This window comes from Bos javanicus, chromosome 4 (assembly GCF_032452875.1).
Source record: "Bos javanicus breed banteng chromosome 4, ARS-OSU_banteng_1.0, whole genome shotgun sequence".
Classification (NCBI taxonomy): domain Eukaryota; kingdom Metazoa; phylum Chordata; class Mammalia; order Artiodactyla; family Bovidae; genus Bos; species Bos javanicus.
In genome coordinates this window covers 103,509,602-103,533,631 of record NC_083871.1, presented here as the reverse complement: position 1 = coordinate 103,533,631, position 24,030 = coordinate 103,509,602, and the positions used below count along the sequence as shown (strand labels likewise).

General features: G+C 36.9%; 1 protein-coding gene across 6 annotated transcripts in view; it reads right to left on the bottom strand.

The window, feature by feature from the left end:
• LUC7L2 (LUC7 like 2, pre-mRNA splicing factor) overlaps positions 1-24,030 on the bottom strand; it is a 56,650-nt gene that overhangs the window by 20,124 nt on the left and 12,496 nt on the right. For 4 of the 6 annotated variants that reach the window (XM_061414863.1, XM_061414867.1, XM_061414865.1 and 1 more), the window contains 3 exons: positions 21,637-21,731; positions 3,265-3,363; positions 372-482 (listed from right to left, as the gene is read on the bottom strand). In XM_061414863.1, the coding sequence (XP_061270847.1) occupies positions 372-482; positions 3,265-3,363; positions 21,637-21,731 (305 nt within the window). Of the gene's footprint in view, positions 1-371; positions 483-3,264; positions 3,364-21,636; positions 21,732-23,302; positions 23,374-24,030 lie in introns of all 6 variants that reach the window. The other 2 variants (XM_061414862.1, XM_061414864.1) reach the window with 1 other exon arrangement.

Here is a 24,030-nt window from a genome sequence, read left to right as displayed (position 1 = left end):
TAACCGTTACACATGTGACGAAATTGCATACAGCTGCACACACATGCACAACTAATGAAATGTGAATAAAATGTAAGGACTGGCCCAGTTATCAACTTCATGGCTTTGACACTATTAATTATGTAAGATGTTAACATAGGGGAGGACTAGAGGAAGAGTATGCAAAATCTCTACATATGTCTCTGCAATCTCCTATAAATCAGATCAGATCAGTCGCTCAGTCGTGTCCGACTCTTTGCGACCCCATGAATTGCAGCACACCAGGCCTCCTATAAATATAATTATTAAAAAATAAAAAGTCATAAAAAGTATACCTCAAAGTATAGTAAGGTAAAACTACTTTGTATTAATGAAATAATTGAACATCTTACCTTCGCTGCAACTTCAGCACTAATTTCTTCTTGAGTTTCTGCTAATCTTTTCTTAGCCACTTCTGTTCTTCGATCACAATCTGCAATGAATGACTGCAGATGATCCATAGCCTACAGAGTTTAATTAAGACAATTACTGTAAGAAAAATCAACTGTATCTGTAAATATCTTTACTCAAAAAGTATACTTTATTATTTTAAATGCTATTATGGGAATAAAAAAAAAAAGTGAGTTCAACTACAAATTGAAAACCACTATCATCATCTATCAAATCTACAAAGAACAAACATAAAAATTCCCAGAAAATGTAAGGCTGTAAGGAAACCGCCACTCTCACACTTTGCTGAAGGAATCACAAACCAGTGCAGGCTCAATAAAAAGGCAATATGGTAATCTTTATCAAAAGCCTTAACAATATGCCCTGACTTAGTAACTTTTACTTCTAGGAATCCATTTTAAGAAAGTAATCAGAGGTATATGGAGAAATTAATATTCAAAAATGTTCTTCACAGTGTTAAATGGGGAAATATCCAGGTAACATGTAGAGAACTTAATCTTTAGTCATTTAAAAAAGGTGTCAGTAGAACATGTAAGGACCTAAGAAAATGCTCATGCTTCATTTGTAAATAAAGTTACAAAATGGTATATGCAGTACGAGCCCAATTTTGTAAAATAAAAAAACAGTAGAAAAATTGACAAGCATACATTAGATATTAACAATTTCTGAATATATGGATAATTTTTAGTAATCTGTTTTTCTGTGTCCTTCAAATTTTCCACAATGAAAATGTTACAATCAGGAACAATTGCTCTTTTCTCAAAGAATAAACCACTGAGAATTTTGTAAAAATCTACATCAGTATTTACATAGATGTTTATCAGGCATATGTTAGTATGTCTATAAATAAATCACAGTTCATATAAAACTAAGCTTTAAAGATGTATTCCCAACCCAACCAATTTAGACTTTCATATCTTACTGTACAGAAATACAGCTAATTCAGAACTCCAATGTTTAAAAATATAAATTTATTAGACACACATAAAATTCTAAAAATGGTTATTTAACCCATGAATTTCATGAAAATGTAAAACCTTTTATCTGTGATGAAAAAGAAATAGTTATTTAACTCTAATTAACTTAAATTTTATTTTTAAAAAACGATGGAACTAATCAATAGTGTTGGGTCAACTAAGCAGCTATGTAGAAAGTGAGACCTATACCTCAATTCCTTGTAACAGAATAAATTTAATTCACAGATTCAAATACATAAAACAAAGCCATAAAAATACCAGAAGAAATAATGAAACAGAATTCTTATCACAGCAGGACAGGGAAGGCCTTTGACTTAATTTAACAGATTTTTAACAGTTAATAAATGACACAACTACACAAATATTTTGCAAAACTCACAACTTCCAAAAAAGAAATAGAAAAAAAACCACAACATATTATCTGAGATAAGGGACTAATTATCATTATATGTAAGGTGCTATTTAGTACAAATCAAGTAGAAAAATACTAACATCCAGGACTTTCCTGGTAGTCTGATGGCTAAGACTCCCTGCTTCCACTACAAAGGGTGTGAGTTTGATCCCTGGTTGGGGAGCTAAGATCCCATATGCCACATGGCAAAAATTAAAACACACACACACACACGTATCTGAAATTAGTAAATAGCACCCCCCACACATACACACAAAATGATGTACACTGAAAGTTCACTGAAAAGGATATATAAATAGATCTTAAATACATGAAAAATGTTCAAACTTACTTATAATAAGAAATGCAAATTAAAATTATACTTATAGTCCATTTCATTTATTAAAGCTGCAAGGAAATCGTGACCAACACACTATATGGCATATGGGAAATAGTTTCAAACATACTTGTGGGAGTATAAGATTGAAAACCCCACACCCATACATCTAGATGTTGGTGAATTTCTGCAGTATTTTATGCCCAGTGTACGTTAAATCATAACAAATTCACTTAAGGCATTTCCCCAACTGCTCCAGCCCCATATTAAAATTATGTTTACATAGATGACTTCATTTCCATTAGCAGAAATTCTTGGAAGTTCAAAGAAGTAAATGGGGGGCAGGGGAGGGGAGGTGGCTATTTACTACTTTTCTCCCAAACCAAATAAACCATCTGTTACCTCACTGATAAAATATACCATAAGGTTTATGGTCATCAGTATGTTTTATATAATGCTGATTAGTATGTCTTCTACTTAAAAAAAAGTCACGACTACTCTCATGTTTGTATAACAAGTTTGAGCCTTTTAGATACCTATATAGCATCTTCTATTTCCTCTAATATTTCTTCTCTTAAGCACATTAAAAACAAAACAAAACAAAATAAAACACTGCCCTTAATATCTTCCCTCTCTTTACACGTATACTTATACATACAAAAACAAGTATGAATATAAAAATTCAGTTAATTATTAAAGGGTTTTATATACACTAGAAATTAGTTGTTTACATTTTTTTTTTTGTAAGTTGTCTACATTTAAAATGGTTATTTTCTTAATCACAAATACCTAATTGGGAAGAACATCCTTAATTTTCAAATCAATGTATGAATTACACAACTTTCACACACTTTCTTAAAATATGCAGTTTCATCTCATATTTTTCAAAATTATCGTTAGGAAAGTACATAATCCTACTAGTTTAGTATTGCCCTTCATGTGTGTGTTGTGTGTGTTAGTCACTCAGCTGTGTGTCTGACTCTTGGTGGACTTCCCTTAAACCATCCTTCATATTAACCACAAAAATAAGATGATTTTTCTAAGAGGCTTTTCCATTAAGAAATATCAATCTATATTCAAAATATTTTACTGCAAAAGGTAATCCAACTTGTTAAAACAAAATCACATACATCAAGTTCAAAGAAAAAATCTTGTTCTTTGGATGCGATTTCATAATCTGCTCTTAAAGCCAGGTCATGGACTTTCAGACATTCTCCAAGATCCATTCTCTGGAGGAGGAAAAAAGACACATATTATTAAAACAGAAAACACTTTTTTCAAAAATTCATTAACAATCACAGTTCTCTTCAGAATAATTATTGAGTCATACAGATGCTTCTTTATTTATGGATTTTTCGAATCATGCAAACTTTCATAGACAACTATAAAACTAGGTGCCAGAAAAAACCCAAATGAATTCTATCTACCAACAGATGGGAAAGATGATTACTTTTGTACTTAAGAACAAATAGAAAAGGAAAAGCCTGTCAGAAACTGAAAAAAGCTTCTCACTTCCACCTCAAGACATTTCAGTTGGTTGTTTAAGACAAAAAAAGATAAATTTAAAATCAAACTAGCAGAACGTGTAAACCAAACTGCTGAATTATACTCAATATTCTATGAATAACATTCTAACTTTCAAATAAAGATGAAGTCCTCAAACAACAGACTGGTAATCTTGATATGGATTCCAGACAAGACTCCAGGTGAACTAGTAAAGAGGTACTTTATTAAAACCCATAACAATTTGACAAAGAGTATCTAGCCCCACTATGATTAGCATATGTCAGGAAAATAAATACCTACTTGGTATTTATTTATACCAAGTTAAGTATTTATTTCAATAAGGAATCTTGTAGGAACCTCCTATGGGAATTCCAATTCGACATTATTTACCTTTCCTGGTGGCTCAGACAGTAAAGAACGTGCCTGCAATATAGGAGACCAAGGTTCAATCCCTGGATCGGGAAGATCCCTTAGAAGAGAATGGCTATCCATTCCAGTATTCTTGTCTAGAAAACCCCATGAACAGAGGAGCCTGGAGGGCTAGAGTCCACAGAGTCACAGAGTCCCCAGTCAACAGGACTGGAGTCTAATGGTTTTACTTTTTCACCCAATTAGAAGATTTCCTCGTATCTGAGACAAAAATTTCTAAAAATCTGTCCATTTTTACATGTATCTGGACAACTGATAAGATCTTTCATGAAATTCTTTTAGAAGCATATTATGTAAAAAAAATGGGCTTGCTGTAAAGATAATTAGATGTGATTAAAGGTGATCATGGCATCTGGTCCCATCACTTCATGGCAAATAGATGGGGAAACAGTGGAAACAGTGGCAGACTTCATTTTTTGGGGCTCCAAAATCACTACAGATGGTGATTTCAGCCATGAAATTAAAAGACGCTTACTCCTTGGAAGGAAAGTTATGACCAAACTAGATAGCATATTCAAAAGCAGGGACATTACTTTTCCAACGAATGTCCGTCTAGTCAAGGCTTTGGTTTTTCTAGTGGTCATGTATGGATGTGACAGTTGGACTGTGAAGAAAACTGAGCGCGGAAGAATTGGTGCTTTTGAACTGTGGTGTTGGAGAAGACTCTTGAGAGTCCCTTGGACTGCAAGGAGATCCAACCAGTCCATTCTGAAGGAGATCAGCCCTGGGATTTCTTTGGAGGGAATGATGCTGAGGCTGAAACTCCAGTACTTTGGCCACCTCATGCGAAGAGTTGACTCATTGGAAAAGACCCTGATGCTGGGAGGGATTAGGGGCAGGAGGAGAAGGGGACGACAGAGGATGAGACGGCTGGATGGCATCACCAACTCGATGCACATGAGTTTGGGTGAACTCCGGGAGTTGGTGATGGACAGGGAAGCCTGGCGTGCTGCAATTCATGGGGTTGCAAAGAGTCGGACAGGACTGAGCTACTGAACTGAACTGAAAGGTGATTAGAGCAAAGCAGATTTTCCAATTGGAGTTATGATATCCCATCACTGAAATGTGACAGAATCTCTATAAGGGTGGTAAAAGGGAATACAGTAATTCAAAAAGCTAAATGTTCCTTTTGTATTTATTACACAAATATATATAAAGTAAAACTACAAAAAAACATTGCAGCAGTAAAATTATTCCTTCAACTGAGTCCCCAACTTGTGCCAAGCACTATGTTAGGTGCAAGGGACATAGCACTAAATGACAAAGATATTGGTCTCTGACCTCACGGAGCTGACATTCTAGAAGAGGAGAAGTTAATAATAAACCATATTTGTATCTCTGACCAATGTTAAGTGATCTAGCAAAACAGTAACATTCCTATTACTAGGGGAAGCTACTTGGGATAAGGTTGTCAGAGAAGCCCTTTCTGATGAGGCTACATTCCAACTGGATCTAGAAAAGTGAGAGGAAGCAGACTAACCTTAGGGAAAGCTAAGAAGAGAGTCAGTTTTACAGATTTAGAAAGCAGATCTTTAATATATACAAGTGTAACTCAAGAGGGAAGTTTCTAGAAGCAAGGAACAGGACTAACGTATCTATAGCACACAGGTCTGGGTCTTACCTCTGTATATATTACCTAAAAATGACTCTATTTAACATTTTTGCAACCACCTGGACATATAGAAGGATATGATCAACAATTCTGTGCAATATCCCAAGCGAAAAAGGATAGTGAATTTACTGGATTAAGATTCAAAAATACTGATATACCAGATTAAATTTAATATGAAGAAATAAGTGCAAAGTTCTAAAGGACTTTACTGGTGGCTCAGTTAGTAAAGAATCTCTGCCTGCAATGCAGAAGACCCAGGTTCGACCCCTGGGGTCAGGAAAATCCCCTGGAAAAGGAAACAGCAAACCACTCCAGTATTCTTGCCTGGAGAATTTCATGGACAAAGAGGAGCCTGGTGGGCTACACACAATCCATGGGGTCACAAAGAGTCGGAAATGACTAAATGACTAATATTTTCACTTTCACAGTTACATCAAAAAATGAAATTTATAAATAACTAAATATAAGGAAAAAATCAGACAAACTGAAAAACTTGCTAGTCAAGAGTAAGGGTTACAGGGTGGCATGACTGAGATCAAGTTAAGTGATACAATAGTAATTTATAGGATATAATATGAGCAAGTGAGAATACTGTTACTGAAAGCTGGTTTAAAAGCAAGTCCCTCTCTTCCAAAACACACATTCTGTGTGCTAACACATTTCAAAAGTGATATGAATAAATTAGTGTCTCAAAACAAAGCTTTACAAAATAGCCAGAGAACAGATGTAACTAAACTGGAGAATTAAGATGTGAAAAGTCAACTGAAGAACTTTTTAAGATGGAATCAGACAAAGATTGTATTATGGCCCCAAGGGACTCCAGAGACACTTTGGTCATCTTAACATAATACATTCTAATCTAATGCTATTCAAAAGATGGACAAGCTTTCTTGGCAGTTACTTGAGTTTCCAGGTAACAGAGATTCAAATACTGTTTAGACAACTACTTCTTTGGGGTACTCAATAAAGAATTCGAACATCAGGTAACTGTTAGTCTTTCTTCCAACTCTGAGATTTTATGACTATCTTTGGGAAAAAAAAAAAAGGTTCTCAAAACTGTATTACCTTGGTTCTTAATTATGTAAAGGAATGAATGGGAAAATATAAATAGACAATGTCCTCAAAGTTATCCTTTGGGAAATAATAAGGACTATTCACCACTATTATAAAAGTCATCACACTAATGGTTTAAAGCAGGCTGGAACCCAACCCCGAGGCTGGAACCAGTCCATGGCCTGTTAAGAACCAGGCCACACATCAGGAAGTGAGCAGTGGGCGAGTGAGCCAAGCTTCTTCTGTATTTACAGCTGCTCCCCATTGCTTCCATTACCACCTGAGCTTCACCTCCTGTCAGATCAGAGGTGGCATCAGATTCTCACAGGAGTGGGAACCAGCCTGTGAACTGCACATGCAAGGGATCTAGGTTGCTCCTTACAAGAATCGCTCTGAAACCAGTCCTTCATATTCAGTCTGTGGAAAAATTATCTTCCATGAAACCAGTCCCTGGTATCCAAAGGTTGCTGCTACTGCTGCTTCTAAGTCGCTTCAGTCGTGTCCGACTCTGTGTAACCCCATAGATGGCAGCCCACCAGGCTCCACTGTCCCTGGGATTCTCCAGGCAAAAACACTGGAGTGGGTTGCCATCTCATTCTCCAATGCATGAGAGTGAAAAGTGAAAGTGAAGTTGCTCAGTCGCTTCCGACTCTTCTCGATCCCATGGACTGCAGCCCACCAGGCTTCTCCGTCCATGGGATTTTCCAAGCAAGAGTACTGGAGTGGGGTGCCATTGCCTTCTCCGATCCAAAGGCTGGGGACTACTAAAGTGTCACTGTGATGCTGAGGATGCTGAGATTTTTCCAGGCTCCAATGCTTACTCTCAATCATTAGTCCATGGATTAACAAACTAAGGAGATTTCCAGTGAGAAGCAACAGCAACTGAAACTTTCTACAGATGTCTGGAAATTCAAAGCTGTTTATTAGGCAATGCTTATTAAAACAAAACAAAACAAATAACTAGAAAAACACTTAATACCCTTTAAAAAAATTGCAGGAAAATAAGAGGAATGAAGGAAGTTAATGGCAAAAGAATGTTCTTACCCTCTGTTACACTAGCCTGTTGATTTAATAATATCTTAATATTACTCATCCCAACAATCCTATTTACACATATTTCCACAGCTATAGCTGTTCATGCTACACTTACTTCATCAAATGTTAAGATGTCAGCGTTGGAAATGCCTTTGATCTTGGGAGCAGTTCTGAATCTGAACTTGGATTTAAATATTATCAGTGGAAGCTTCTGAAAATAGGCCCAAGCCCTAACCTCCAAAAACTGAATTGTAAAAGTCCCCCAGAAGTTTTTAATGCACAGTGTTGTGACTCACTATTTGATCTAGTTTTATCCCCATTTCAAAGAGGACGGAACTGAAGCACACAGACTGCCTTCTTCAGGGCACTCATTAGGAAATCTGGTTAGAGATTTCTGCTCTAACACCTCTTCTGCTTTATTATGCTAATTCCAATTATTTCAGTACTAATTTATCTTTTAGTATTTTTAGTCGACAATCATTCCCCATCACATCTAAAAAAGCTCTGTACTGCAGATATTCAAAGCAGCTGTCTAATGCCTTTACTTCAGCAATCTCCCTTATTTTTATCTTGTGCTTAACTGTATTTCCAATCTGTTTTCAGAAACATGTTAATTGCCTCACTGCGCTTAACCTAAACATCTGTCGTCCACCCATACTATCCTTTGGCAGGAATTCCAGGCTCCCCCCGCCCCCTGCCCGCCTCTATCTTTAAATTCACACCACACAACCAATCAAAACAAAAGCAACTATGTGGATCAAGAACACAATGAACACTAAAAAAAGATCCAATTATGTCACTATAGCAAAGTTGGAATCTGGGTGAAAGGAGTAGAGCTGGGGGAATATGTGCCTTGTGGGGGACTCATGGAAGGGAAAATGTGAGCTCCACAAGGATAAAGACTTTTTTCTACTTTATCCACTACATATCTGGGTCTGTACATCAAAATGCTTGAAATATTTAACCTTTACTGAATGAACAAAACTGGGCAGAGAAGAACATTTGGCACAGAGGGTCCTATCCTTAAGCAAGGGTGGTCAAGATGCAAAATTGGACTAGGGCAAAATTGGTCTGAGCTCTGAAAAGGGAAGGTCTTCTTAGCCTCTCCTTGGATTTTATCCTTTTGGAGGCTCCCTTTCTTCTTAACTGTTTTGAGCTACTCTTCTGTTTTTCCCTATGCACTCCTCTCCTCCAGAAGGAAGACTTACTTGGGCTTTTCACTATGGTGGGCTAAAAGTATCTTCAGCTTTAGTCTTGTCTAGCTCACCAAAGTAGATTTGGGGGCCAAAGCTGTAGGAGCTCAAAGAGCCTAGTTATGATGAAAATCCCCCCCCACCCCCCCCAGCCCAATAGCCTCAGTGCTTATTTCTTCAGGGACCTATTAGGACAGTATGTGTAAAAAGGCAGATTTTCAATTCTGGATACTAGCCATGTTTTTTCTTCAGTCTGTAACATCATTACTAAGCACTTACACTGGCGTCATATTGTGCACATGAGTATTTAAGAAGCCAAAATAAACTCAACAATTACCTGCCACTGTAAAACTGAGTGAAGGGAAAGTATAGTAATGCTCTTCATGACCCTAGTAATGTAATTAAAAAGCCACCAGAGCCAAGCATGGTAGAACCACACCATGACTAAGCATGAACCTGACTCCATCACTGATGGTGCAACAGTGCTTTGAACACTAAGTGCACGGATATTTTCTGTTGCTACTGCTTCTCTTTTGAAATAGTTGAGCTTCAAACTGAACAAAATAAAATGTTTGGTCATTTATTTTAACTTAAAATAACTATTTACGATGAAAGCCACAGGAAGAGTTTTAAATTTTTAAATTTAACAAGTAATTTACTCCATAAATTCTTTCCACAAACTTACTCTTGGTGTTTTAATTAATGCACATTTAAATTCTTAGATTATTGGGAAAATGGATAAATTCAGTTCTGCATTTTGCCCTCTCCATCCTAAATCCACTTTTTCCGTGAAGTCTTGATCAAATAACTATACCTGATCTTGGTAACAGAATTCTCTTACAACCTCCCAACATTTTATGTTTTACTATTTAACAAAGCTGATTCTGTTAAGTGCTTTTTAACTGTTCTTTTGAAATTCCAACACAGATCAGGTTTGCATAACCCACAACTTAGCCATTTTTAAAGAGACACTGCTGTGAGGTTGAATATTTTGTTTAGATTTTTGGATAACGGTTGAATTAAATGTAAATAAAGATGTATATACAAGCATTCCACTGCCATACTGCACACCAAAAACAAGAGCAATTAAGAGTCACTGGATAAGTAACTTAGGGAATGGCTATATTGTAAGATATTATATCTGCATTTAAAAAATATAGACCACTGATATGGAAACTTCTCCAAGACAAGTGAGAAAAATTCAAAGATGCTATTTGTTAAAACACACACATCACACATACTCGTAAATGCACAGAAAGGAGAGTGGAAGTTGTACATTAAATTGTTAACAGGGTTTAGTTCTGGGAAGAGGGGTATGACGAACAAGGGGAAACTTCTATGTTTTATGCTTTTCCTCTTCTACTTGAAGACTATATTGCCAAAGTAATAAATAAAATATGACAGACCAGGCACTGACCTGGTCTGAACTCAGAAAATATCCCATTTTCTCATTATCCCATATCTCATTATCCATTTAACTGTGAGAAATTCACTTAATCTCTCAGAACTTCTCTTTTCTCCAGAACTTCAGGACTGCAGCACAATTTACTTACAGACTGACTACACTGTGGAAGATTCTGAATGTGAATCAACACATGCAGAACTTTCTCTGCGGCAGAGAAGAATGCTGGACTACTTGGACAGGAATATGACATGATAAAACCTGTTTCAGAAGCATTAACACCACACTACTAGGTGGACGAACATCCTTGTCAGACAGCAAGCAATTTAAGAATGGACAGCAATATTGGTAAAGTACTAAAAGGAATACATACCAACTGAAGAAAAAGTAAAACAAAACCATGACAGCAGGGGAGAGAGCACAGCAAATACAAACCCTTAGTCTAGCATCTGAACCATTCCATGCATGGTTCCAATGCCAACGCTATTTTCCAAAACACAAATCATCTATACTTTGACGTTCACATCTTCACATTTTACATCTTCACATTTTACATCTTCACTTTCTTCCTCCTCCTCCTCACAATGATAAAATCTTGCTCTTCCATCCATGTTCAGTGCCCACCTTAAGACCCAGCTTAAGAACAAGAGAAAGCTGAAAAAACTTCGGAAGAAGTCTTGAAATGACAAAACCTGGATACGAGTTTCAGTTATGCCACAATTGTTTTAAGAAGGATGTTTTAATTAGGATGTTTTAACATCCTAATTCCAATGCTGGCACTCAAAACTAACAAACTAAACATGAGTGGCGAATGAAGAGGAATGGGGCCCACTGTGAACGCACCAAGTAGCTCCTGCTTTTCCACCACTTCCCCACTTGTTAACTGCCCATTCTCACTTGAATGTTCTTCCTCCAAGTTCACTTTTTCCTGAGTGGATAAAGAAAAATAAAGCTCTTTGTTTACGATTTCTTAATGAATGTTTTTTCATGAATACAGTAGGAAATATCTCATCCATTTCTAATCTTAGATATGCAAACATAACGGGATAAAATTAAAACAGAAGGCCTTGCCTCACAAAGACCATCTAATCAAGGAGAGAAAGGATATATATAAACAAGATAAAACAAGTGACCACTCGGTAATATGGAGGGTAGGTGCTCCCCTGGGGTTCAGAGAAATCACATGTAGTGTCCTAGGCAGGATTTAAATTTGTAGAGAAACGGTTATTCCAGGCATAGAAAGGCGGATAGGCAATAATGAACATGCTGGGCAAGGACAGCAGTGAGACAACAATGAAAAAATCAGTCTGGTCCAAACAGAGGACCAAACTGATTTATTTATTCAAAGAAGAGACAGATCCAACTGAAGACTTTCAGATTTTTGACCATATATAAATACATAATAGGGAACGACCAAAAGTTTTTGAGTGGAGGCGATATATGCCAAATTTATTTCCTCTCAGGAATAACTGGCTTCTTTTCCCCACATTTAGAACTCTTCAAATGTCATCTCATCAAAATGTTTTCTCCAGTTGTCCTGTCATAGCAGCCCCTTGCCCACCATCCCAGATCTAACCACGCATTTTTGTCACAGGGCTTGCAACATTCCTGAAATCACAGTGTTTCTTTTCACACTTGATTGTGAAAGAACCTTAGAAGGTAAGCTCCCATCACTGAAAGAGAAACCCCGATATACTTGTTATCTCCAGCATTTTTGCATATGACACGGAGCAGGTCCTCAATATGTATTTAAGTGAATTAATGAATGAATGCTGATCTCAGCAATCAGCAACACTCCCAGATATTAAAAAAAAAAAATTAATTTCTTGAAAGAGAATTTTCTGTTAATTTTTACTGTGAATTTTCTTTACATTTTCCATCTAACCCTCATTAATCTGATACTCTTGCTCACCCTTTTCTATTTCTTCCTCTGCTTAACTTCATTGTTCCAAACACTGTAATAATAAATACAAAAGGGGTAGGGAACACACAAAAATCTACCTAAAGTTAGATATTTTACAAAATTGCATTATACAAACACATCAACATATATGCTTATATTTTTTGACTTTATAGACCAACAAAAAGGCTATAGAGTAATATATAGTCAAGATGTTTTAGTCAATATAAATCAGAGTAAAACATCAAATGTTTTTAAAAGTTTCCTTTGTAACTACCCTTGAATAAGGAAGGATTATACTAAGTCATTTGACCTTGCCACCAGCACATCAAGGTAGAATGCATCACATTAAAAAAAAACATTTTCAGTGATAAGACATTTTATGATTTTGTTTGATGCCTGCGGTTAATTACCTGTACAATAAAAATATGTTTCAAGTTTTCATTTATTACTATGTTTGCTTTGTGTTCACAGTCTGATTCTTCCAAACAATGCATTTATAACTCCATCCCACCTTTCTCAATGAATAGCCTCAGAGAACACACTAATTCAGATTTGTTAAAATGCAATTTTTAAAACTGTTCCTACGTCTAAAAAAGACCTAAAATGTTCAAGAGATTACTGAGTGATGATTCCTAGTTTTTAAATAATAAACATTTATTGAGAGCCATTGTACAGAAAAACAAATGTGTGGGAACTACCTGGCAGTTCAGTGGTTAGGATCCACACTCTTAACTGTGGAGGGTCCAGGTTCAATCCCTGGGGAACTAAGATCCCACAGAACACCCTGCCCCGCCCCCAAAAGAAAAACCAATGTGACAGTGAAATTTACTGACCAAGTACCAGGGTATTAAAAACAATCTGCTTGAACAATGACTTCCAGACCTTATTCTTCTTTGCTTGGAAGTTACTGGTCTTTGCTACTTTATAGTGTTTCAAGAGTTATCCTAAATGACAGGTCCAAAATGTTAAGATTTACCTCAAAAAACAAACAAAAGGATGAAGAGGACATTAAGTAATTATAAATGACATAAGGTAGTTGTGTGTAAAATACTTATGAAGCTGGAATATGGGGAGATGAAGCTCAGTATACAACTCTACTTTTACATAGCTGAAATTTAAGTTTCAAAAGATTTTTTCCCTCAAACTGATTCAACAGCACAGAATAAAAATGAAAAGTAAAATTAATTTGTATTTGATCTACAAAGACTGGACATGAGCACAATAGATGCACGTATATTTACATATATGTACTTTTGTATTTAACCATTAATGCAAGTGTCATGGACAAATATGCTGACTGATCTTAACTAGAGACACTAAAGTAGAACAAGACCCAGAGATGGTCTCAGGGTCTCCTTTTAAAAGATTACTTCCACAAGCCTAAAGTATATTAACTTGTTTTAGGAACATGAAATGAATGACTGCAAGATTATTCAGAACAATAGAAAAAGGTTATTTCCAAAGGACAGAACCACCTGAAGCTGAACAGTTCAGGGTATTCATATCCCAAGTCAATAATACTCCAAATTATATTCAGGACTTGGTTTCAAATTTGTTTCTTTTTTAAAATGTGGACCATTTTAAGTCTTTTTTGAATTTGTTACAACATTGCTTCTGTTTCATGTTTTCATTTTTTGGGCTCAAGAGACTGAACCGACACCGCCTGCATTTGAAGGCGAACTCCTTACCACTAGGACTGCCAGGGAAGTCCCCAGGACTGGGTTTTTCTTTTTTTTAATCGTAGGATAACTGCTTTACAATATTGTGCTGGCTTCTGCCATACAACAGTGTGAATCAGACACAAGTACATTTATGACCCCTCCCCCTCCTTCCTGAGCCTCCCCGGCCATTCCCCATTCCTATACCTGTCACATTGCACACGATTGAACTCCCTGAATGTAAACTGATACAGCCGCTATGGAGAATAGTATGCAGTTTCCTTAACAAGCTATGAATAAAACTATCATATGATCCAGCAATCCCACTACTGGGCACATACCCTGAGAAAACCACAACTGAAAAAGAACATGTACCCCAATGTTCAGAGCTGCACTATTTACAATACCTAGGACTTGGAAGCAACCTAGATGTTCATCAACAGATGAATGGATGAAGAAGTTGTGCTACATACATACAATGGAATATTATTAGTCAGCCATAAAAAGGACTAGGTTTTTGAAGTGTGGCTGCTGCTAAGCTGCTAAGTCACTTCAGTCGTGTCTGACTCTCTGCGACCCCGTAGACGGCAGCCCACCAGGCTCCCCCGTCCCTGGGATTCTCCAGGCAAGAACACTGGAGTGGGTTTCCATTTCCTTCTCAAATGCATGAAAAGTGAAAAGTGAAAGTGAAGTCGCTCAGTCGTGTCCGACCCTCAGCGACCCCATGGACTGCAGCCTACCAGGCTCCTTCGTCCATAGGATTTTCCAGGCAAGAGTACTGGAGTGGGGTGCCGCTGCCTTCTCTGTGAAGTGTGGCAGTAAAGATCAAATTATTCACTGGGAAGCTCTTAATGTGCCTCTGATTTCCTAGGCATCAAATGTATTTTTAGTGTAAGGCATTCTCTAGAACTGCTTGTTAAAGGAATTTTTGTAAGAAACCGAGACTAAAATACAAACAGCAAGTTTGATAATGTAAGAACATCTCAAAAGCCAATTCTGCTAAAAACCTGGGTTATCTGGCAGTTTCACAAATTGGGAAGCTCTAGAAACTGGGGGTCATAGAAATTAGGGGGAAAAAATTTCAAGCTAGTTATCTAGGCGTGTGTTTTATTTTGCTTTCCTTCTTTTCTTTTTTTATTTTAGCCATGCCACGACAGCTTAAGGGACATCTCAGTTCCTTGACCAGGGACTGAATCCAGGCCATGGCAGTGAGAATGCTAAATCCTAACCACTAGATCACTAGGGAACCTAATGTTAAAAACACTTGCTTACCAGAGGGATGGTACAGGGAGGTAGGCGGGAGGAGGGTTCAAGATGGGGAACACGTGTACACCTGTGGTGGATTCACGTTGACGTATGGCAAAACCAATATAGTATTGTAAAGTAATTAGCCTCCAATTAAAATAAATAAATTTATATTAAAAAAACAAACACTTGCTTAAAAATCTTAAGTGTCTCAAAACAAACCCTTTCCAGAGAAAAGGTTATGAGTTTAAATTATCTACAGACTTTTTCATATATATATGTAAAACCACTGCTGTCATGTTTTGGTAAGTAATCCAAAATCAAGATACACTCCTTATCCATTAGAAGGTAACACTTTTTCCCACAATAATTAATTTTTGAAACTTAAAGCTTGCTCTGAACAACACGTGTTCCATGTCCTACTTCTGGGTGATTGATTATTCATGTTAACACAAGGGAAGGACACCATTCTAGATGCTAGATACAGCACTGAACGAAACGGGTCTGCTCTCACTATGAAATTTACATTCTACTTAGTGGCTGAGAAAATTTTGTGCAGGTTTATTTCTTATAATGCTTCTCTAAACTTTCATGGCTCCTTTAAATTTGTACTATCAAACACACTTCAGCAGTTGTAAAGTTCAGGTTTGGAGGTATTCAAGGAACTGACTTTAACCAGGTCTCAAGAGAGAAGCAGTAAAGGAGTTCTGATTAATAAAAATTTCATTTTGGATAAAACCCAGAACCTACTGGGGACACCATAAAATCGACTCAGGAATTTTGACAACCAATACTCCCATCCAATCACTTCAAAGAAGCAGATAAAATTTTACCTTATCCCTGTCCCTAAGTATTTCTCCTGGAGTCCAAAGACAAGTGGGACTTAGGAAGCATCACTATGAACAAAGCTGGTGGAAGTGATGGAATTCCAGCTGAGCTATTTCAAGTCCTAAAACATGATGCTGTTAAAGTGCTGCACTCAATATGCCAGCAAATTTGGAAGACTCAGCAGGGGCCACAAGACTGGAAAAGGTCAGTTTTCATTCCAATCCCAAAGACACTGTCAAAGAATGTTCAAACTATTGCACAATTGCACTCATCTCACATGCTAGCAAAGTAATGCTCAATATTCTCCAAGCCAGGCTTCAACAGAACGTGAGAACTTCCAGATGTTCAAGCTGGATTTAGAAAAGGCAGAGGAACCAGATATCAAATTGCCAACATCCACTGGATCATAGAAAAGGCAAGACAGTTCCAGAAAAACATCTATTTCTGCCTTATTGACTACACCAAAGGCTTTGACTATGTGGACCACGACAAACTGTGGAAAATTCTTCAAGAGATGGGAATACCAGACCACCTTACCTGCCTCCTGAGAAATCTGTATGCAGGTCAAGAAGCAACAGTCAGAACCAGACATGGAACAACAGAACTGGTTCCAAATTGGGACAGGAGTACGTCAACCCTGCTTATCTAACTTATATGCAGAGTACATTATGCAAATTGCCGGGCTGGATGAAGCACAAGCTGGAATAAAAGTTGCCAGGAGAAATATCAATAATCTCAGATATGCAGATGACACCACCTTTATGGCAGAAAGCAAAGAGGAACTAAAGAGCCTCTTGATGAAAAGTAAAAGAGAGTGAAAAAGTTGGCTTAAAGCTCAACATTCAGAAAACGAAGATCATGGCATCTGGTACCATCACTTCATGGCAAATAGATGGGCAAACAATGGAAATAGTGACAGACTTTATTTCCTTGGGCTCCAAAATCACTGTAGATGGTGACTGCAGCCATGAAATTAAAAGACGCTTGCTTCTTGGAAGAAAAGTTATGACCAACCTAGACAACATATTAAAAAGCAGAGACATGACTTTGCTGTCAAAGGTCTGTCTAATCAAAGCTATGGTTTTTCCAGTAGTCATGTATGGACGTGGGAGTTGGACCATAAAGAAAGCCGAGCCCTGAAGAAGGGATACTTTTGAACTGTGGTGTTGGAGAAGACTCTTGAGAGTCCCTTGGACTGCAAGGAAATCAAACCAGTCAATCCTAAAGTTAATCAGTCCAAATACTCATTGGAAGGACTGATGCTGAAGCTCCAGTACCTGGCCACCCAATGCAAAGAACTGACTCACTGAAAAAGACCCTGATGCTGGGAAAGATTGAAGGCAGGAAGAGAAGGGGATGACAGAGGATGAGATGTTTGGATGGCATCATTGACATGAGTCTGAGCAAGTTCTGGGAGTTGGTGATGGACAGGGAATCCTGGCGTGCTGCAGTCCATGGGGTTGCAAAGAGTCAGACACGACTGAGCAACTGAACTGAAGTATTTCTCAAGATCAGCTCTTTACAAACATAAAACATTAAAGAAGTATTTGGATTAAAATAACTCTAAGATTCCCACGTGGCATAATATACCATGATTATTTGTGAGACATCTGACAAAGACAATTTCCCTGAATCTTAATTTTTCTATCTATATAAAATGATGGCCTTAAGCTAGAAGACATGATGGCCTGTCAACACTAAAATTATCCTATGATGAAGTCTGTAAGAAAATTAATAGTGGCCATTTTTGAATTTAGGATAAATGTATTATGAGTATACATCCCCATCCCTGCAGATCTTAATTTCAATCTCTGATGCCGCCTGCTTCCGATTTAATGCCTTCTGTAAATTACTACTATTACATACCTTTTCCCCAGGTTCCCAAGAACTAGATGCAAAGATTTTTTTAAGCATTTCAATATCCTTATCTTTCCTTAGGGAATATATGAACCAGAAATAATGTGGTTTATTTTGGTGGAGGGAGGGAGCAGGGGGAGATGACAACTCTTAGGCTTTTTGTTTTGCCTAAATCTGAAAGGGGGTGCTGTCTACTTTATGCATGCTAAATATAAGGAGACAACTAAATGGACCAAAGGATGAAAAGAGTGGGACAAACAAAAAGTTCTAGATGAATAGGAAAATAATCCAAGCTTTTGAATTAGAAGGAAATGGCAATCCACTCCAATATCCTTGCCTGGGAAATCCCATGGACAGAGGAGCCTGGCGGGCTACAGCACACGGGTCACATGGACTTAAGCGACTAAACAAACAACTGTATTTGTGTGTGTGTGTGTGCGTAAACACTGTGTGCGTGTAAAACACTGAATCTGTCTGCTGTATACCTGAAATACAACTTTGTAAATCAACTATACTCCAAAAAAAAAAAAAAAGGTTATACCAAAGTACCAGACTAAAGAAAGGTACAATGCTACAGGGCCATTTTCATCAAAGTGAATTTCAAAAATATTCCAATTTGTCAGTTATGAGTATGTTTTCAGAAACCATACCCTTTCTCTCCAAGTACTCAGTATAAAGTTCAACCTTTTTACAATAATAATAAAGAAAAGCCAAAGAATATATTTTTGGGTTATCTTCTGCTAAATAATCTAGAACACTGATGAGTCATATTCTCTTGGAAGTGACAGATCTGAGGAACAAGGTCTGGAAAACTAAAGGGCAACTTTTAGTTATAAAAAAGACAAAAAGCACTATAAAATCAATAATTACAATTTGGTTCTTTTCATCTGTGATCTAACAGGTCAAAAAATATTTTCAACATACAGAGGTGTGAACTATTAGATTCACTATTAATGCCAGAAAAGCATTAGCCCTACAGAGACTGGTTGCTCAAGAAGTCAGAGCTCTGTAGGTAAAAACCACACGCACACAGGATAAACTGCTATGCTACTGCTAAGTCACTTCAGTCGTGTCCGACTCTGTGCGACCCCATAGACGGCAGCCCACCAGGCTTCCCCGTCCCTGGGATTCTCCAGGCAAGAACACTGGAGTGGGTTGCCATTTCCTTCTCCAATGCAGGAAAGTGAAAAGAGAAAGTGAAGTCGCTCAGTCGTGTCCGACTCTTTTCGACCCCATAGACTGCAGCCCACCAGGCTCCTCCGTCCATGGGATTTTCCAAGCAAGAGTACTGGAGTGGGGTGCCATTGCCTTCTCCAAAAACTGCTATAAACAGCCCTTTTTAGTATTACAGTAAGCGTCATGAGACAGTCACTCATGGGTGGTTTCAGGTTCTCAAGTTCATCACTCTAGACAACCTTGGACTCTTACAAAATTCTAGAGCCAGCCCTGAAAATTTTGCTTCAGAGGCTCATAAGGACTTAACTCCATCCTTACATAAATGACAATCTCTTGCCTATTAAGCTGACATAAAGAAGATAGGTCTCATATAGAATTTCTCTAACAAGTGCCTTTCAAAGGTCATTCGCTACTTTTCATGTGATCCAAAACACCAATTTTAAGCCTCACTGTAAGAAAAATGTTACAAATTAAAACAGTATTTTTCTATCATCAATTTTAAGATGCATACTACAGAAACACTGAAATTTGAAAAAATGTGCTTCTTACAAATCCACCAGCAAGAATTTTACAATGAAAGTCTAAGACCAACATGATGAAGGATTAAGTATTACCTACAGAGTAAATAAAACTAGAGTGAATAAAACTAGACCTCAGAAAATTTGGCTTTGGTCCCAGTTTTACTTTAAATCAACAGAACTGAATAATTTTTAATAAATCACTTTACTATCATTAAGGCTAACTATGGAACATATACTCAACAAATTGTTTTACCCAACAGAGAAATAAATGAGTGTAACTGAATTATATAATTATAAAATGCAAAAGCACAACTGTGATATCAGATTTTTAAAATTATTATTAAATGCCATAACTGAAGAATGTAATAATATGTCAAAGTCTTGCTCTTGCTGGTTTTAAAGTACCAAAAACTGAAATCCTGCCACTTATCAACTAATCTTGTTCTCAAAATTCATTTGAAGTGATAATTTATCCATTAAGTATCATTAAGAGTTAAACAGTAAATGTGAAGAATCAAATAATACCACAGATAACTACAGATAATATAGATTTCAATATTACAGCAGAGCAGAATATTTTAATTATGCAAATTCTAAAGAGTAGATATGAGGGTCTAACAGAGATATCTGTCACAGTCCTAATTCAAGCCCTGAGAAACTGGTATGCTTGTCTTGTAATATATTGATACTTAAAAAATACATTTAAGTATTTATATATTTTTTTAAATGTTAGCACTTCTATTAACTTATATAACACAGTTTCAATGGTCTTTCCTATTGGAAAAAGACAAGTGTAGTAGTGTTAGTCACTCAGTCATGTATGCCTCTTTGGGTCCCCATGGACTGTAGCCCACCAGGCTCCTCTGTCCATGGGATTCTCCAGGCAAGAATACTGGAGAGGACTGCCATTCCCTTCAGAGGACCTTCCTGACTCAGGGATAGAACCCAGGTCTCCTGCATTGCAGGCAGATTCTTTACCATTTGAGCTACAGGGAAGACCAAATACTGGAGTGGGTAGCCTTTCCCTTCTCCAGCAGATCTTCCTGACCCAGGAATCAAACTGGGTCTCTTGAACCACAGGTGGATTCTTTACCAACTGAGCTATCAGAGAAGCCCCCAAAAGACAGGTGCTTTTTTAAATCAAAAATGCCTGGATACCTATACATTTGGGGTATTCTACTCCTATCAAAAAGACACTACTCGTCAAGACTCCACACTTCCACTACAGGGAACGTGGGTCTCATCCCTCGTCAGGGAACTAACATCCCACATCCTATGGCAGAAGAAACCATTCATTTAGACATTTTTAATTAAGGGACCTCACTGCTTCTTCAAATGAAGTATGAAATCCTTTCATTTTAGAAAAATGACAAAATCAGCTAAATATTTAGCCCTACCAGCCCTCCTGTGCTATCCGGGTGACCAGGAGCTCTTGAAAGTATCATTTCAATCAAATCCAAAACCCAGGTAACAAAATCCTTTGTTCTACAGATCCATGATCATGTGATTTATCCATCAAATTAAAAATTATAATACTTTAAGATAAACTAACATCACTAGATGTAGAATATAAATTAAGTGAGCTTTATGTATTATCAGGAGTAAGCAATATAAGTGAGTTTTAACCAACAACACTACTCACAAACTTTACTGTGAATTTAAGTAATTACCAATATATTGCTTCACAATAATGTCTACAAATGTGCAGAAATCTTAATGAAAATGTAAACTGTTTTAGATAAAAGTCTCCTATGCTCAACACTGAAGCAAATAATTTAAAAAATCATTTACATTATTTCTAAACTAAAAATGTAACTGATGTATTATAACTGTCTCTTTGTTCCAAATAAATGCTCTAAAGAATGGAAAATATTATAAAGTAAAATAGCAATAATTTCTGTGAGGAATCCCATTATTGCAGACCTAAATAATCAACCTGAATATAATAGATGTAAATTGCTCTGCTAACAAGTGTTTTTAAAAAAAATCACTGCAGAGTAATTTGACACAAAACTAAGACGTTATCAAGTACTTTGTTTTTGTAGTATACCAACAATAAAATAATAGATTTAATAAACACATACAGTTCCAGACAGGACATCATGGGGGCAACAGTTGAGAAGGTGACTCTTGCACACTCTGTCATCACTGAATTTGATTCGTTGACGAGTAGTATCTCCTGTAATAGAGGAAAGTTAATGACATTCAAGGTTAGACATTTAGAAAATATGTATTTTCTGAGAGCCCTACTAACACTAGCTTTTTATGTGTGGCTATACACACACATTTATAAATCACCTCAAGAGGGGTTAGTTCATATAATATCCTACAGAAAAACTATTTTAGACAACATGCAGTTGCAGTACATGTACTGCACATGTAATTCAAACAGTCAAAGTGGGAAAGCAATGCATTCTGTTAAATAGAGTTCTTCAGAAAAGCACAGGATTTAGAGCAGGAATGGACCTTAAAGATTATTGAGTCCAACTCCTTCATACTGTAGATGAGAAAACTGAGGACCCAAGAGGTTAAACGACTTGCAGCAGACCCACTAGGAGAATTTCTATTGGTATACGATGTTCCCTACATTGACACTAAGCACTGATTCATTCTGTAATTATTTACATTAATTGAAAAACATAAAAAGTAATCTTGCAAACATTGCATACACACTGCGAATCCCCACTGAACCCCAGACGCCATTTCTTCCACTATTTTGTTCCAGCTGAAGTGTCTCCCTTTTGCTGCTGGGAGGAGTTAGAGAGGGTAGAATGACGTGTTTAAGAGTGTACAAACCTGGAAGAAGGACTTACACACCAGTCAAACAAAGGCACACTGCCTAAATGAAACATTTAACTTAATGGCTCCAAAGGTCCCATATCTCCAAGTTTTAGGTAGTCTGTGCTATAAATGGCCAAACTGGGTCCATTTAAATTTATTCTGTCTTCACTTAACACAATACACCTCCTAGGCAACAGAAGCTTCCGACCTGCTAGTCAAATAGGCCTATCTACTCAAAACTTGAAAGAATATAAGAAAAAGAAAGTTAACTATCTCTAATAACAAAAAAAAATAGACGTTAGTTAGATTTTTTTTTTGCTTCAAATCTCTTTGGGAGGGGGGAATTCTTAAGGATGGTTTCCTCTAAGGAGACTGATTAAGCCCTAAGAAATGAAAGTGTTTTATTTTTAGCCTTAAATTGACATAGTCATTGATGAATGAAAACCTACTGGTGAATTACTGAAGCAAGAACTGTTGGTACCAAAACAGACTGTAAATAACACTGTACTAAAACTTTCAAGGAAGAGATTCAATTGTTTAATTTGTTTTTGACATGTGAGTAACAAAAAAGGTTAAAACTTTACCCCTTTAACATGGTATTATTTTAAAGAGCTTAACTCAAAGTCAATTAAATACTATCATTTTTAGGCAGGGTAAGATTTTGTTCAGATTGTTTTAACTTGGTTCAAAAGACTTAAACAACATATTAATTTGCAATCATGGTTTATAAAACTTTAAGAACAGTAACTTTTGGCTAAAACAACAGCTTCAGAGCAGTTCAACAATAGGTTTTCTAGAGGCTAGTCTCTAGTTAATGTTATTTTTGACACCACAATTTGGAGTAATTCATTTAGTGTTCACGCCTGCTACTATAATAGAGGTTATTTTGATGGTCCTTTTTTCCTTTTAAACACAACTGCTTTTTGTTCCACATTTATTAACACATCTGAAAAGTTAGTGATAACTCACGGCTCGGCGAATGCGGGGCCTTTCTGACACTCCCTTGCAGATTGAAGTAGTCAGGCATAGATACATTGAACCTTTACAAATAAAACAAGGGGCCAGATTGTTCAGTTTGTATAGAATAGACTCTGCCAGCAATTTCAATACAGCATCTAGAAGTACATGTTCACTGTTAAGATTCTTGTATATGAAAACAAAAGTGAACAAAATCAGGGCGGGGGGGTGTTTTCTGTGTTTTAATATTGACTTAACAAGTATAAACCCTGGAGAAGAATAGGACTGATCATAGGTAAAAGTCCAAGGCTGGAGCTCTGTAAAGTGGTCCCTGGGCCAACTGGGGTTTTAGGAAAAAAAATTTTTATAAAGCGTATTTCATACTGATCAGGGCCCTAAGCTCATGTCAGAATGGTACTCTGATGAGCTCACATCAGAATGGCAATGCCATTATTAGAGGTTTTTTGCTTCCTCACATGTAAGAAAAAATATTTTACCTTTAAGGTAAGAAATTAAAAAAAAATTTTTGAAGAGGAGAAAATCATATATTCTACAAGTCCCCTGCCACAATTATCTAAGCTTTTCAGTAATGCAACAGCAGTATCGTTCCAGTGCTTTGTCAAACTAATGGCTCAAGAATACTATAAGCCAGGCTTCAGAGTAAAATTAACATTTTAGAAGTTTTACTAGTTGAGCATTTTGTAAGAAATCACAACATAAACCTAATATTAACATATGTG